This window comes from Propithecus coquereli, unplaced genomic scaffold, assembly GCF_000956105.1.
Source record: "Propithecus coquereli isolate 6110/MARCELLA unplaced genomic scaffold, Pcoq_1.0 Scaffold168, whole genome shotgun sequence".
In the NCBI taxonomy this organism is placed as follows: Eukaryota; Metazoa; Chordata; class Mammalia; order Primates; family Indriidae; genus Propithecus; species Propithecus coquereli.
In genome coordinates this window covers 2866779-2879656 of record NW_012141413.1, presented here as the reverse complement: position 1 = coordinate 2879656, position 12878 = coordinate 2866779, and the positions used below count along the sequence as shown (strand labels likewise).

General features: G+C 34.5%; 1 protein-coding gene across 1 annotated transcript in view; it reads right to left on the bottom strand.

The window, feature by feature from the left end:
- Positions 1 to 12878, bottom strand: part of LOC105808135 (zinc finger protein 737-like) — a 30199-nt gene that overhangs the window by 6363 nt on the left and 10958 nt on the right. Inside the window, exons 3-4 of the mRNA XM_012641697.1 lie at positions 8408 to 8534; positions 7805 to 7900 (exon numbers count right to left, since the gene is read on the bottom strand). Coding sequence (XP_012497151.1) covers positions 7805 to 7900; positions 8408 to 8534 — 223 coding nt within the window. The remainder of the gene's footprint in view (positions 1 to 7804; positions 7901 to 8407; positions 8535 to 12878) is intronic.

The window sequence follows — 12878 nt, the reverse complement described above, 5'->3', positions numbered from 1 at the left end:
TCTCGCTCTTGCTCAGGCTGGTTTCAAACTCCTGAGCTCAAACAATCCACCCGCCTCGGCCTCCCAGAGTGCTAGGATTACAGGCGTGAGCCACCGCGCCCCGCCAGAAACTTCTTTCTTATGTTATTAATATACTGCTGCTCTTCTTATACAATAGAGAAAAGTTGTAATCCAGCTTTCAGAAGCAAAGACAAGAGTTACATTTCTAAATACAGAAACAACACGGATATTGTAAAATATGGTGTGAAACTGATATATAAAATAAATAATTAGGAATAAATTCCATTATCATTAAAATAATGGTTGATGATGCCTGAAAATGCTAATAAATATTTTTATGCAGTAAGGTGAAACATATGAACCAATCATTAATTTACTAATCAATTATTAATTAATCATTAATTATACTGATTATCTAATTCGGCTTTTATAAAACATGTAAGTTGAAGCATATTATTTCAGAACTTCTGAAAGTTCTCTATTGATGCATGCACAATATAAAATGGTATAATTTGTCACATTGGTAACAAAGTGGGGGATGTAAAGAGGTCTGGTTTTTGCATTTACTTGAAATTAACTTATGAGACTGAACTATATTGTTGTAACTTTAAGATGTTTTTATACTCTCCATATCTCAAGGTGTTTAGAAAGAAAATACATATAGAAGTTATGCAGAAGAAAATGAGAAAGGAATTGAAGTAACTGCAAAATCAATAAAACAAAAATGAAGGCAGGAAGAGAAATGAGTGGTAATATAGCTAGAAGAAATGAAGAGCAACTTCATTTCTTTCAGTAATTTCTTTAAATATAAATGTCTTAAACTCTTTAAACTAAAAAATAAAATGGCTGACTGAATTAAGAATATATGAGTTTCTACAATATTCTCTCTACATGAGACTCATTTTAGGTCTAAGTAGTCAAATAGGTTGAAAATATTAATAAAAAGATGAAAAAATATTCTATGCAAATAGTAACCACAGGTGGGTGCAGTGGCCATAATTACATTACATAAAATACATCTTAGGTCAAAACTGTCATGAGAAAGAAAGATTGATATTACAGAATAATAAAATGGGTCAATTTACCAGGAATCTATCCCAGTAAAAAATATATATATAAAAAACACATACGTAAGTTATATGTTATATATGTTGTATTACATTTACTTTACATGTATATGTAACATCAGGAATTCCAAATATGTGAAACAAATATTGGCAGAAGTGAAGCAAGAAACAGCAACATAGTCATTGTTTACTTTAAGACCTCACTTTCAATAATGAATAGAAAAATTAGCTAGAAGATCAATAAGAAAATAGAAAAACCTGAACAACATTATACAGCAATTAGACCTAACAGACATGTACAAAACTCTCCACTAAAAAGCAGTAAAATATACAATATTTTCAATTACACATGGCGCCTTCTGTTAGGACACGTAAAAAGTCTAATCGAATTTAAGATAACTGAAATCATACAATGTATCCTTTCTGACCAAAATGAAACGAAACCAGAATTTAAAAGCAGAAGAAAAGCTGACAAATCCAAAAAGACGTAAAAAATTAAACACATATTTGAACATATTCTTGCTCAAGGATCAGATGATTTGATATTATTAAGATGTCAATACTACCCACAGTGGTTAACAAATTCAATGTAACCTCTATCAAAATCCCAATGGTACTTTTTTTGCAAAAATATAAAAAAAAAAATCCTAAAATTTGTTTGGGAACTATCACTAGCCAAATACCCTTTAAGAAGCATAACAGACAGACAATATATTTCCTGATTTGAAAATGAATTACAAAGCTACAAAAATAAAAAGCAATGTGGTACTGGCACAAAGAGAAACAGACCATCAAACAAAATAGAGAGCCCAGAAATAAATCCTTATGAATATGATCAAATGATCTCCCACAAGGTGGCCATGCCCACACGATGGAGAAAGGAGAATCTATTCCACAAAGGGTGTTGGAAACTGGTTATCTACATGAAAAAAATGAAGTTGGATCAAGCCCTTGTACAATATACACAAAATATTTTAAATAGATTAAATACTTATGAGAAATATGACTAATAAAACTCTTAGAAGAATGTATAGGAAAAAAAGATCACAAGATTAGTCTTGGCACTGTGTTCTCGGCCATGACATCCAAGATATACACAACAAAGAACAGAACAGAATAGTGGGACTACATCACATTTCAGAACTACTGCACATCAAAGGAAACATTTAGTGGAGTGAACCATTTCTTCACCTAAGAAATGGGTGAAAGTATTTGTAAATCATATATATTATAGGAGTTAATATTCAGAATATAAAAACTCCTAAAATTCAACAACCAAAAGCAATTAACTCAATTCAAAAATGTACAAGGTCTTAACTCACATTTTTCCAAAGAAGATACACAAATGTCTAACAAGCATTTGAAAGGATATACAAAATTAGTAATTTAGGTCTCAAAATAGGGGAAAATCTCGCCACATTCTATGATAAGAACAAACTTTGAGACTATTATGTTAACAGAAATAAGCCAGTAACAATGTTAACAGAAATAAGCCAGATAGTGTATGATTACACTTAATATGATGCATCTTAAGTAGTCAAACTCATAGAAACAGAAAGTAGCAGGATTCTGTCAAGCGCTAGGGAGAGTGAAATGGGCAGTTGTTAACTTATAAGTATTGAGTTTTAGTTTTGCAAGATGTAAAATTTCTAAAGGTCTTGTGCATAACAATGTAAATATACTTACTCCTTCTGAAATGTATACTTAAAAAGATTTAAGATGGTCAATTTTATGTTACGTGTTTTCACCACAATTAAGTTTTTTTTAAAAGGATAACTAAATTAGATAGTTGTAAAGCTTTTCAAAAATCACCTTCAAATCACAGAAGTGTTCCCTCTCACAAAGATAATACAGATTCATCAATAAATACTGGTAAATTTAAGGCTATTTCCATCACTATTCCATCACTGGACAAAACAAGCATTGAAAATCAGCCAGGAAAAGAAATACACAAGATAAGCCATCTACAAACTTGGGGTGACATTTACAGAGACACACACACATATATAATTTTTAATATACATGTGGCTGACACATACATTAATTGAACCACACATCTGACTTAGTGTTGTAATTTCCTTCAAAATAATAATGCACAGGTAAAACTAAAACCATAATAAACTGATGTCAAGGAACATATCCTAAAAAAGAAACAGTATCATGGAATTGCAAAACAAGAATAAAAGAAATGTTTAGACATAAAATCCCGTATGCAACATTGCTGTACCATTAAAAAGCTTTTTGTTAGATAGCTACGGTGTTCAGCTGTGACTGTGAACCCACACAGACGAGGTATTCTGAATCACTGGTGTTCGATGGAAACCAGCAAATTTCACAGAAAATGTATTACAATCATTAATAAAAGGCTCTAATCTGATAATTTTAAAGAATGAGCATATTAAGAACACTAAAGATAATTTTTATTATGTTATTACTATACTGATGCTACTCTTATAAAAACTGAAAAGGCTACAATTCAGCCTTTGGAAGCAAAGAAAACCTGTATTTCACAATTGAGGTAAAAATATAAATTTTGTAAAATATGATGAGAGGTACTGCTATGTAATATACACATTCGGGGAAAGTTATAATTTAGATATAGGTTGAGAAAAGTGGATGATAATTCTAATGATTCCTTTTTGCCTGTCTGCAGTAAACTCAAATTTTCATGTAAACCTTTTAGTAAATATGGGATGCCTAATTTACTTCTTGCATAATGTGAAATTCTAGCATCTTGTTCTAAATATTCAAATCTAAAATTATAGAAAATTTAATACAGAACAAAATAGAAAATGTAAATATACAGAGAGTGCAATCAGCAAGATGGTGGAATAGGAAGTCCCGACCTGCTTGTGTGTCTCCCCACAGCAACAAACATTTTGCAGCCACCCATGACAAAAGTGCCTTTACGACAGCCCAGATTAGAGGTGGCTCACACCTCTAATCTCAGCTACTAAGAGGCCGGGGTGAGAAGACCACTTCAGTCCAGCAGTCTGAGACCATCCTGGGTGACATACTGACACCCCATCTAATCAAAGTACTTTTATAAGAGCTTTGGGACCCAGAGAGGAGGTTGTAAAACCCCGTTAAAGCCCTAGATCAAAGAGGTCTGTTTTACGAAGACAGGGCCTAATTCATGTGGCAAACTTGTGGACCCCTCGTCTTGGCTACAGTCCAGGAACTGGCCCACTCAGCTTGGTCCCACTGAGAAATCTGAAGTGACTAAGCAGGCATCTCCAACTTCTCCCAGTCATTATCTGGGAGTGGTCCTGCCTATCCAGAGACCTAAGGAGAGGTGCCTAGTTGTGGTAGCGGAGACAGACCACAGTTCTCACTGTGGTCTCTGAAGCAGTTCTGTGACCCAGTTCCATCCCTCTTAGACACAGCCCTTGGCCAGTCCTGCCCACCCAAGGACCCACACAGTGACGTGGGGAAAACCTCCCACATACTCAGGGAGCCACACTCATCCATACACCTGACAGCAGGCCTTCCCTATGCAGACCCAACTGCAGGTGCCTCCCCTACAGATCAATGTCCTGAAGGCAATCCCTCTGCTTATGAATAAGACAGGATTCACAACTACCCAAGCTCCTGGTAACAGCCCCACACTAAAGGCAGACCTCACTGCACATCCAGCAGCAGAATTGTTACCCAGCTCCAAACCCTCTTATCTGTCAACCCAGAGGAGATCCCATCAGCCTGGGTACGCAAGAAAAGACCTTTATCTGATGAAAGTGGCTTATAAAAACTAAAAGAGGTGCTTGCTCCTTCGAATGCAGATACCAATGCAAATTTATATTATGCCCATAGTCAATACCTCTATTTTGACATAGTATTGGAAATCCTAGGCAGAAAACGAGAAAAAAACTGTCCAAATAGAAGTAAAACTGTCACTGTTTGTAGATGACATGATCTTATATATAGAAAACCATAAACAGTACACCAAAAAACCGTTTAAACTAAAATATGCACTCATTAAATTAACATACACATATCAGGGAATTCATACATTAACAATAAAGAAAATAATCTCATTTATAATATCAAAATATTAATTTTTCAGCAAAAAATTTAACCAAGGAGGTGAAAAAACTTTACCCCGAGAAATCTAAGATATTGATGAGAGAAATAGGAGACACAAATAAATGTAGAATATACCATGTGTACGAACTGAAAGAATAAATACTGTCAAAGTGTCATATACTCTAAAGTGATCTATAGATTCAATGAACTCCCTATCAAAATTCTGACAGCATTTTTCACAAAAGTAAAAAGCACAATTCTAAATTTTCTATGGAACTACAGTAGACTTTCAATAACCAAAGTAATTTTGAGGAACAACAAAGCTGGGAGCATCATTCTTTCTGATTTCAAACTATATTCCAAAAATATAGTAATAAAAACAGAATAGTATGTACATTAGAAATGACACAACAACCAATGGAACAGAATAGAGTGGCCAGAAATCAACCCATGGCTTACAAGGTCAACTAATCTTTGAGAGAGACAACAAGAATACACAATGCAGAATGTAGTTTCTTCAATAAATGGTGCTAGGAAACTGGATATCCACAAGAAAAAGAATATTAGACCATTTTTCTTACACCATCCCCCCAAATTAACTCAAAATAAAGACTTACGTAAGACATGAAACCTTAAAAACATTAAAAGAAAACATGAAAAATCTTGATATTGATGTTGGTAATGGATTTTTGAATATGATACCAAAAGTATGACAACAAAAGCAAATATAAACAAGTTAGAATGCACCAAACTAAAAAGCTTGTGCACAGCAAAGAAAAAATAAAATACTTATAGGATGTGAGAAAACATTCACAAACCATATCTGATAAGAGGTTACTATCCAAATTATGCAAGAAACTCATATAAATCAAAGGCAAAAACACAATAACGAATATAACAACCAACTGAAAAACAGGCATAAGACTGAACAGATATTTTCCCAATGAAGACATACAAGTGGCCAACAGGCATATGAAAAGGTGCTCAACATCACCAATCATCAGAGAATTACAAACCAAAACCATGATGAGGTATCACTTCATCCATATGAGCTAGGATGGCTAATATCAAAAAGACAAGATAACAAGTTTTGACAAGGACATAAAGAAAAAGAAATCCTGTACAGTGTTGGTGAGTTGTAAATTGGTAGATTCATCATGAAAACAAGTATGGAGGGTCTTTAAAAAATAACAAAAGTAGAACTACCAGATAATTCAGCAATTCCACTTACACGTGTATAACCAAAGGAAATAAAATCGGTGCCTTGAATAAATATATGCACTCCCATGTTTGTTGCAGCATTACTCACAACTGCCAACAAATGAAAACAACCTAAATGCTTTTGCATGCTGAATGGACAAATATGGTATATATACACAATGGAAAATTATTTCATTATTAATAAAAATATTACTTAACCATTTCAAAAACATAGATGGACCTGGAGGACATTATGCTAATGAAATAAGCTAGGTACAGAAAGACAAACATTGCTTGATCTCCCTTATATGGGGAATCTAAAAAGCTTGAACTCATAGAAACAGAAAGTAAGAAGGTGGCTGCCGGGGCCTGAGGTGGGGAAACACAGAGAGATGTTGTTCAAAGGGTACAAATGTTCAGGTATAAGATGAATAAGCTTTCTGGACCTGATGTATAGCATTGTGACTATAGCTAACAATAATGGTTTTTATCTTAAAATTTGGTATGACAGTAGACCTTAAGTGATCTGACTACCAAAAAAATGTTATTGTGAAGTGTCAGATATGTTCATTAACTTGATTGTAGTAATCATTTCACAATGTATACACATATGAAGTCATCAGATTATATATAATTACATAGATATATAACGTTTGTGAAGAAAGTCCATGTCACATACACAAACATATGTATACACACACATATATATGAGTAACATGGTCCCAGTCAGTAAGCTTCATACTAAACAAGAGAAAATTATAAAATGCTAGTTATTAAAAAAATTAAGTAAAAAGCAGAAGTTTCATATATGTTTAGCAATGTTCTAAGCTGCCCAATGACAGTATATTTAAGAAATGTAGAGAGTAGATACTTTAAACTATTTAAAGTTGAGAAATTTGGGCATATAGAGTTTACTATTAATCACAGTTCACACTAAAAATAGAATTTAGAAATAAAATAACACTAGATTTTATTATACTTAGGGAGATACTTAGTGTCCGATAATATTACTGAGTATGAATTTCTGTAGAATGACATTTAATACTTCCATAGGATAGGAAACCATAAAGCAGAAAACACAACATCTGCTTGTGATGTTCTGGGATTTCTCAACCAAATATCAGTATCGCCACGACATTCACATGTTTCAGATATGATACAAAAATGGAAATTAAGAAATGCTTTAACACCGAGTTCTCAAAAATACACACATATTCCCGTGCTCTGAATAGCAATGGAAGAGTCATCAGATCCTGCAGTCCCTTATTAGCCATGAAGAGGACTCTGACCTCACTGTGAATGCGAAGGAAGATCACTGAAAGGGAAGTCAAGTCCCCAGATAACTTAAACACACGGGCCAGAGATGCTCACGTGTGAGAGCAAGAGAGACCCGGCCTTCTCGGAAAGCATTTCCACTGGATCAGAGCTTCCCAAATCCCATTTATAAGGTCTGCCTTCCTCCTTGACCTTTGGACCTCTCACCTGTGTCATCTGCTTTGTTCACTCCCACCTACCTGGGTGTTCGGCTACTGTCTCGTGTGCCTTCCCCTTCCAGGGCTCTTTCCTTTGCTCCAGACAGGTGATGAGGTCTGGCTTAGAGACAGCAAGTCCTGTTTTATTAGAAAACAGCAACATGACTCTTGCTAGGACTCTCTAATTACCAACCTAGTGCTGTGCTCAGTAGAGAAGAAAGAACATTATAGAAGATTTTAGAAAATTAATCAAAAGGTACCATGTCCTGACAGAAACTTAAGAATATTTAGGAAGGATTTAAAATGCGTGGGTTCTCATCTCTATTACCCAGTACTAGCGACTCAAAAATTGATGGTGGAAATTGGATCTTAAGGTGTGTGTAACAATATTTTCTGCCACTAAATTTCTCAAATTACTACTAACCTACAGTGAAGGACACAGATCAGCTCAAGAAAGGGTAAGATTAATGTCAAGGTAAAACATCTTGAAGATTTTTTGCTATACCAACACGTCCCCAAGTTTTCCTTGGAAACCAGGATCTGAAACTCACTCATACAAAGCAGAAACTCCCAGAATCATTCAACAAAGGAAGGATATGAAATCCTTAGTGTGGAATAGAAATCATGTATTGAAGTTATCCTCACCCAGGGAGAACAGGTTTCTGTAGGTCTCCAACATCACATCCGTATACAAATTCCGCTGAGCAGGGTCCAGGCAAGCCCACTCTTCTGGAGAAAATTCTATGGTCACATCCCTGAATGTCAACAGTTCCTGAAGGAAAAATACATATTTACAAAGCGGCCATGGGAAGAGTTCTTAATGCGACTCCAGGTGAAGTGAGATTTGAAAGTACTTTCATAGAGGGCTCTTCCGCAACTCCCACAGAAAACCATCTGAGTGCTCGAACTGCCTGACTTTGCCGAAGGATTTACAAAGGACACAATAACCTCTCCCACACCCTTGCCAGTCCCTTGGAGATGAATTAGCTGAACAGTACTCCAGCTAAGATTGAATTTCCAAGAAAACATAACAACTTCAGACTCCCCACAAAATTTATTTTCTCAGTGCATACCTCTAGCTTAAGCAAGAAACATTTATAAGAATTAATTTGATTTGTTTGTTCTGAATTATTTGTATGACTGTTGACATCTTGGAATACCCTTTTGTAACCTTTTCTCTCCCCCACAGACAGCTTTGGTTTTCCTGTTTTACTGACTGTCTTTTAATATTCCTTCTGGCATTTGTGGGTGCATGGTCAGATAAGAAGCCGAGACCTTAGAAAATATGGCTTGCATTTCCCTGCAGCTAGGCAAACGTTCTTTAAGCTGTCCTCGGGAGGAGCCTGGATGTTGGGAGGGCTGCGACATTTTGCTACCTCTGTGGAGACTTTGGTTAATGCCATAAAGGAGTTCTTGGTTTGGGTCTTATGTATGTTTATCTGGGTTGGTTTGAACATTTGTTTAGGTCTACCTTTGATTTATATTTATCATGCGACAGAAACTCCTTGTTGTCTTGTTTGTTTAGACTTCTCTCTTTAGCTAAATGAAACCATATACTCAGAAAGAAAGGAAACACTTCAATAAGTATCTCAAAGACAAACAGCTTTAAATAGTGACTGTCCTCATAAACAAATAAGCCCCACCTACAAAACCCCTTCTTAGTGTCAATATCAGAAAGAAAAAGCCAAAACACAGATATCTTTGCTATTTACATGATAAAATTTTTAACAACTCCATAGTCATAAATTCACTTAATTATAACCAGTACTTAGACATTCTACACGTACAAATGTATTTATTTGAGGCCTATGTTCTCTCAATAAAAGCTTCTCCTCTCTTTTAAACACCTATAAACTATATGTGATGCCTCTATCTGTTTCTCCTCTTACTGATATGATTTTTGCCAAGGAAAACGTAAAGCTTTATTGGCCTTTTGGAACACAAGGTCTTCTCAAATTAGTTTCTCTAGGACTTATTCTTCTATATACTTCTATCTGTTTCTCTTTCCCCTTGCCACCTTTGATGCCATGTGAAGGGACCTAAAGGAAACTTCTATCAGTAGCAGCCAGGGAGCCGCTTGAGAAACACAGAAAAGGAACCACAGACTCCTCCTTTTCAGGCAGGATACTGCTTTTCCCTCATGGAACCCCAAGATTTCTGGGTAGACATGTTCCTCCTAGGTCTAAAGTTCTACTCTCCTTTATATTTAACTCCTTATTCTCTTTGGCTTTTAGATGCATGCATGTGTACATATGTAAGTTATCATATAAATTGTGTCTGCATATATCTATACATCTCTTCATGTGTTTGTACATTGTCTACATGGTACCAAATTAACTTAAAAGTAAATGAGTGCTCATATATTAAATAAATAAACCCAAATATTTTTCCAGTTCACATGACTTCAGTAAATATTTCTGTCAATATGACTAGTTAGTATTGTTAGTTTAATATAAACAACTATGTCTTCTGACTTATCAGCAAAAGATATATGTACTTAACTTTAAGTTTACTGCTTTTATGATACTTGCCTAACAAAGTAATATAAAAATAGTTAATAAAAAGCTAAACCTGCAATGATGCTAGATTTGTCTAAGGTCTCATGAAATTTTACAAACATAATTTTTAAGAATGAATAAAACAGACATAAATGAAATAAAAATTTATAAATGAACTTATAATAATATTTCATAAGTTTACTTTAAAAAGGTTTTTCAAATCTTTTTGTTAACTATACCCTTAGAATTTTACTAAGATAAATTAAATGATGGATATGCATTGAATATATAATTTCCAAATAAGATATAATGCTAAAACATTAATTATTAAATATGAGTTTAAGCTTATATAGTTTTGGGTTATTACTTCTGAGAAAAAAATATATTTAGTTCTATTGGTAAATATGTCCTGTTCCACATTGTAAAATTATTCCAGTATAAATCCTATGCTTCTAAAAATTATAAAATGCATGTTTATAAATTATTAGAATGTGAGTCACAGATAAACTTCCCTACTTCTTAGGTTTTCACTATGAATTAAAGTTACTAAGAGTTAAAATTCTTACTAACATATGGTAACTAAAACTAGAGAAAAGAAGACAAACAATTCTACATACAGAGTGTATAAATAAAATAAGATGTGTTTTTTGGGTGCGAAAAGTTATAAAAAATAGATATAAGGATATGGTTTCTGGTAAAAGAAAAAATTACCTTTGCCTATTTTGGAGGTTATTTAAAAGCTGAATTCAACTGAAAGATTAAAAGAAGAAAAATATGAAATAGATAATCTGAGTAGGTATAGAAAGTTAAAGAAAGAAAGAGAATCGAAAAATTGTAAGAGATTATAAAAAGTGTATAGAAATCTTATCTTCTGTGGTCAAAGCTGATTGAGATTTAAATAAGATTTTCATGAAGTATTAATGAGAGATAATAAAAGACTTTGGTTCACTTTTTCAGTAACCTGCTGGAAGAAAAAAAAAAAAAAAGAAAGAAAATGACCAAATTTCTTTGTTGATTGTGTCTTTAACTATGACCATTTTCAGTCTTTTCCTATTCCTTTTTGGGGATTTCCTTCTGTACTTCACAGAGACTGAGAAACTCCTTTCACTGGTCAAATAATTCACTCTATTTGCAACATATGGCCAATTTTTCAGCATTTCTATTGTGCCACCCTCAGTCCTCCAGACTGGTGGAATATACAAATGGGGTAATACAAAATCAATTGACAAAGTTTACAGAAACTTTTAACCTTTTCTGGCCTAAGCCTCTTCTGTCGGTATCTTTATCTTATGTTCTTTCCCCTTTGGAAAACATCAGCTTTCTCCCTTTAAAACGACAACAGAAAAGCCCATGCACCTGGATTAAGTAGCATATTGTCAGATCACCTTAGAGGTGATAGTCCTCATTTTTATCAAGGCTTTATAAAGCTTCTTAGTAAAAAACTTAAATTAATTAAAGATTCTTTTAACATTGAACCCCCAGGACATGTGGACATCAAAGATCATTACCTCCAACCTGGAAAGTATGTTTATTGAAAATACCATCAAAAAAGATCCCCTCTAGGAGTTAGGAACCATACCACCTATTGTTGACTGATCTCTGTGATGCTAAATTGAAGCTCTCTTATAATACTTGGTCACCTCTCTATCTATAGATACCTCTGAAGAAACCCAACACTGGACTACTTACCTGAAACTGTTTTCTAGGCATGATGACCAATCTGTTTTAGATGGAGATTCTATTTTGGGGAAACCTGCTAATTACCTGCCTGTCCATCAAGAAGATAGCAACATGCATTTTAGAGTGCTTTTGCCTTAATAGGGTGCCACTTTCCATGAACACATGATTAGAAATCTTCCTATAACCTCAGGAAAAATTGCTGGTTGGTCAAACAGCTGCCTCCATCATAGGTCAACAAAAACCAATCGATTCATTGGCTGAAGTTGTGCAACGTATCACATTGCTTTAGATTATATTTTACCTGAGCAAGGAGCTGTATGTACGGTAGCAAATACCTCTTGTTGTGTATACATAAATAGTGCTCATGAAATAAAAATTCATCTATGAAAAATCAGAAGCTACTTGCCTACAACAAGTCTCTAAGGAAGAACCTAGATTCAATTTTCTTCCCGATGTTTTTCGTTGACTACTAACGAAATAGGTTTTTGTTGTTATTCTGGCATACAAATTCTCTTTTGATTATACTTATATGAATTATAATTCTACTATTCAAATTATTAATGCTATATATCTGTCATTGCTTTACTGCTTCCAAGAAAATTAAAATCATGCTATTCCAAACACTACAGATATTAATAATAAAACAAGCAATAGCAGCTATGTGAATCAGTGACTTGACTGAGAGCTCACTTATGGCACTCTGTGATGCCATCCCAATTTGGCTTTTGGGTGCTCTTAAAATTTCTCACCGAGAGGTCTCCCCTTCCCCCATTTCTCACTGTGGGCCAGGACTGTCTGGAAATGAGCCTTCCAGTGATGAAGGACACCTAGACACTCAGACTTTGATCATCAAAGCTTTCAAAAATTTTTTTTTTTTTTTTGAGACAGTCTCACTCTGTTGCCCTGGCTAGAGTGAGTGCCGTGGCGTCAGCCTAGCT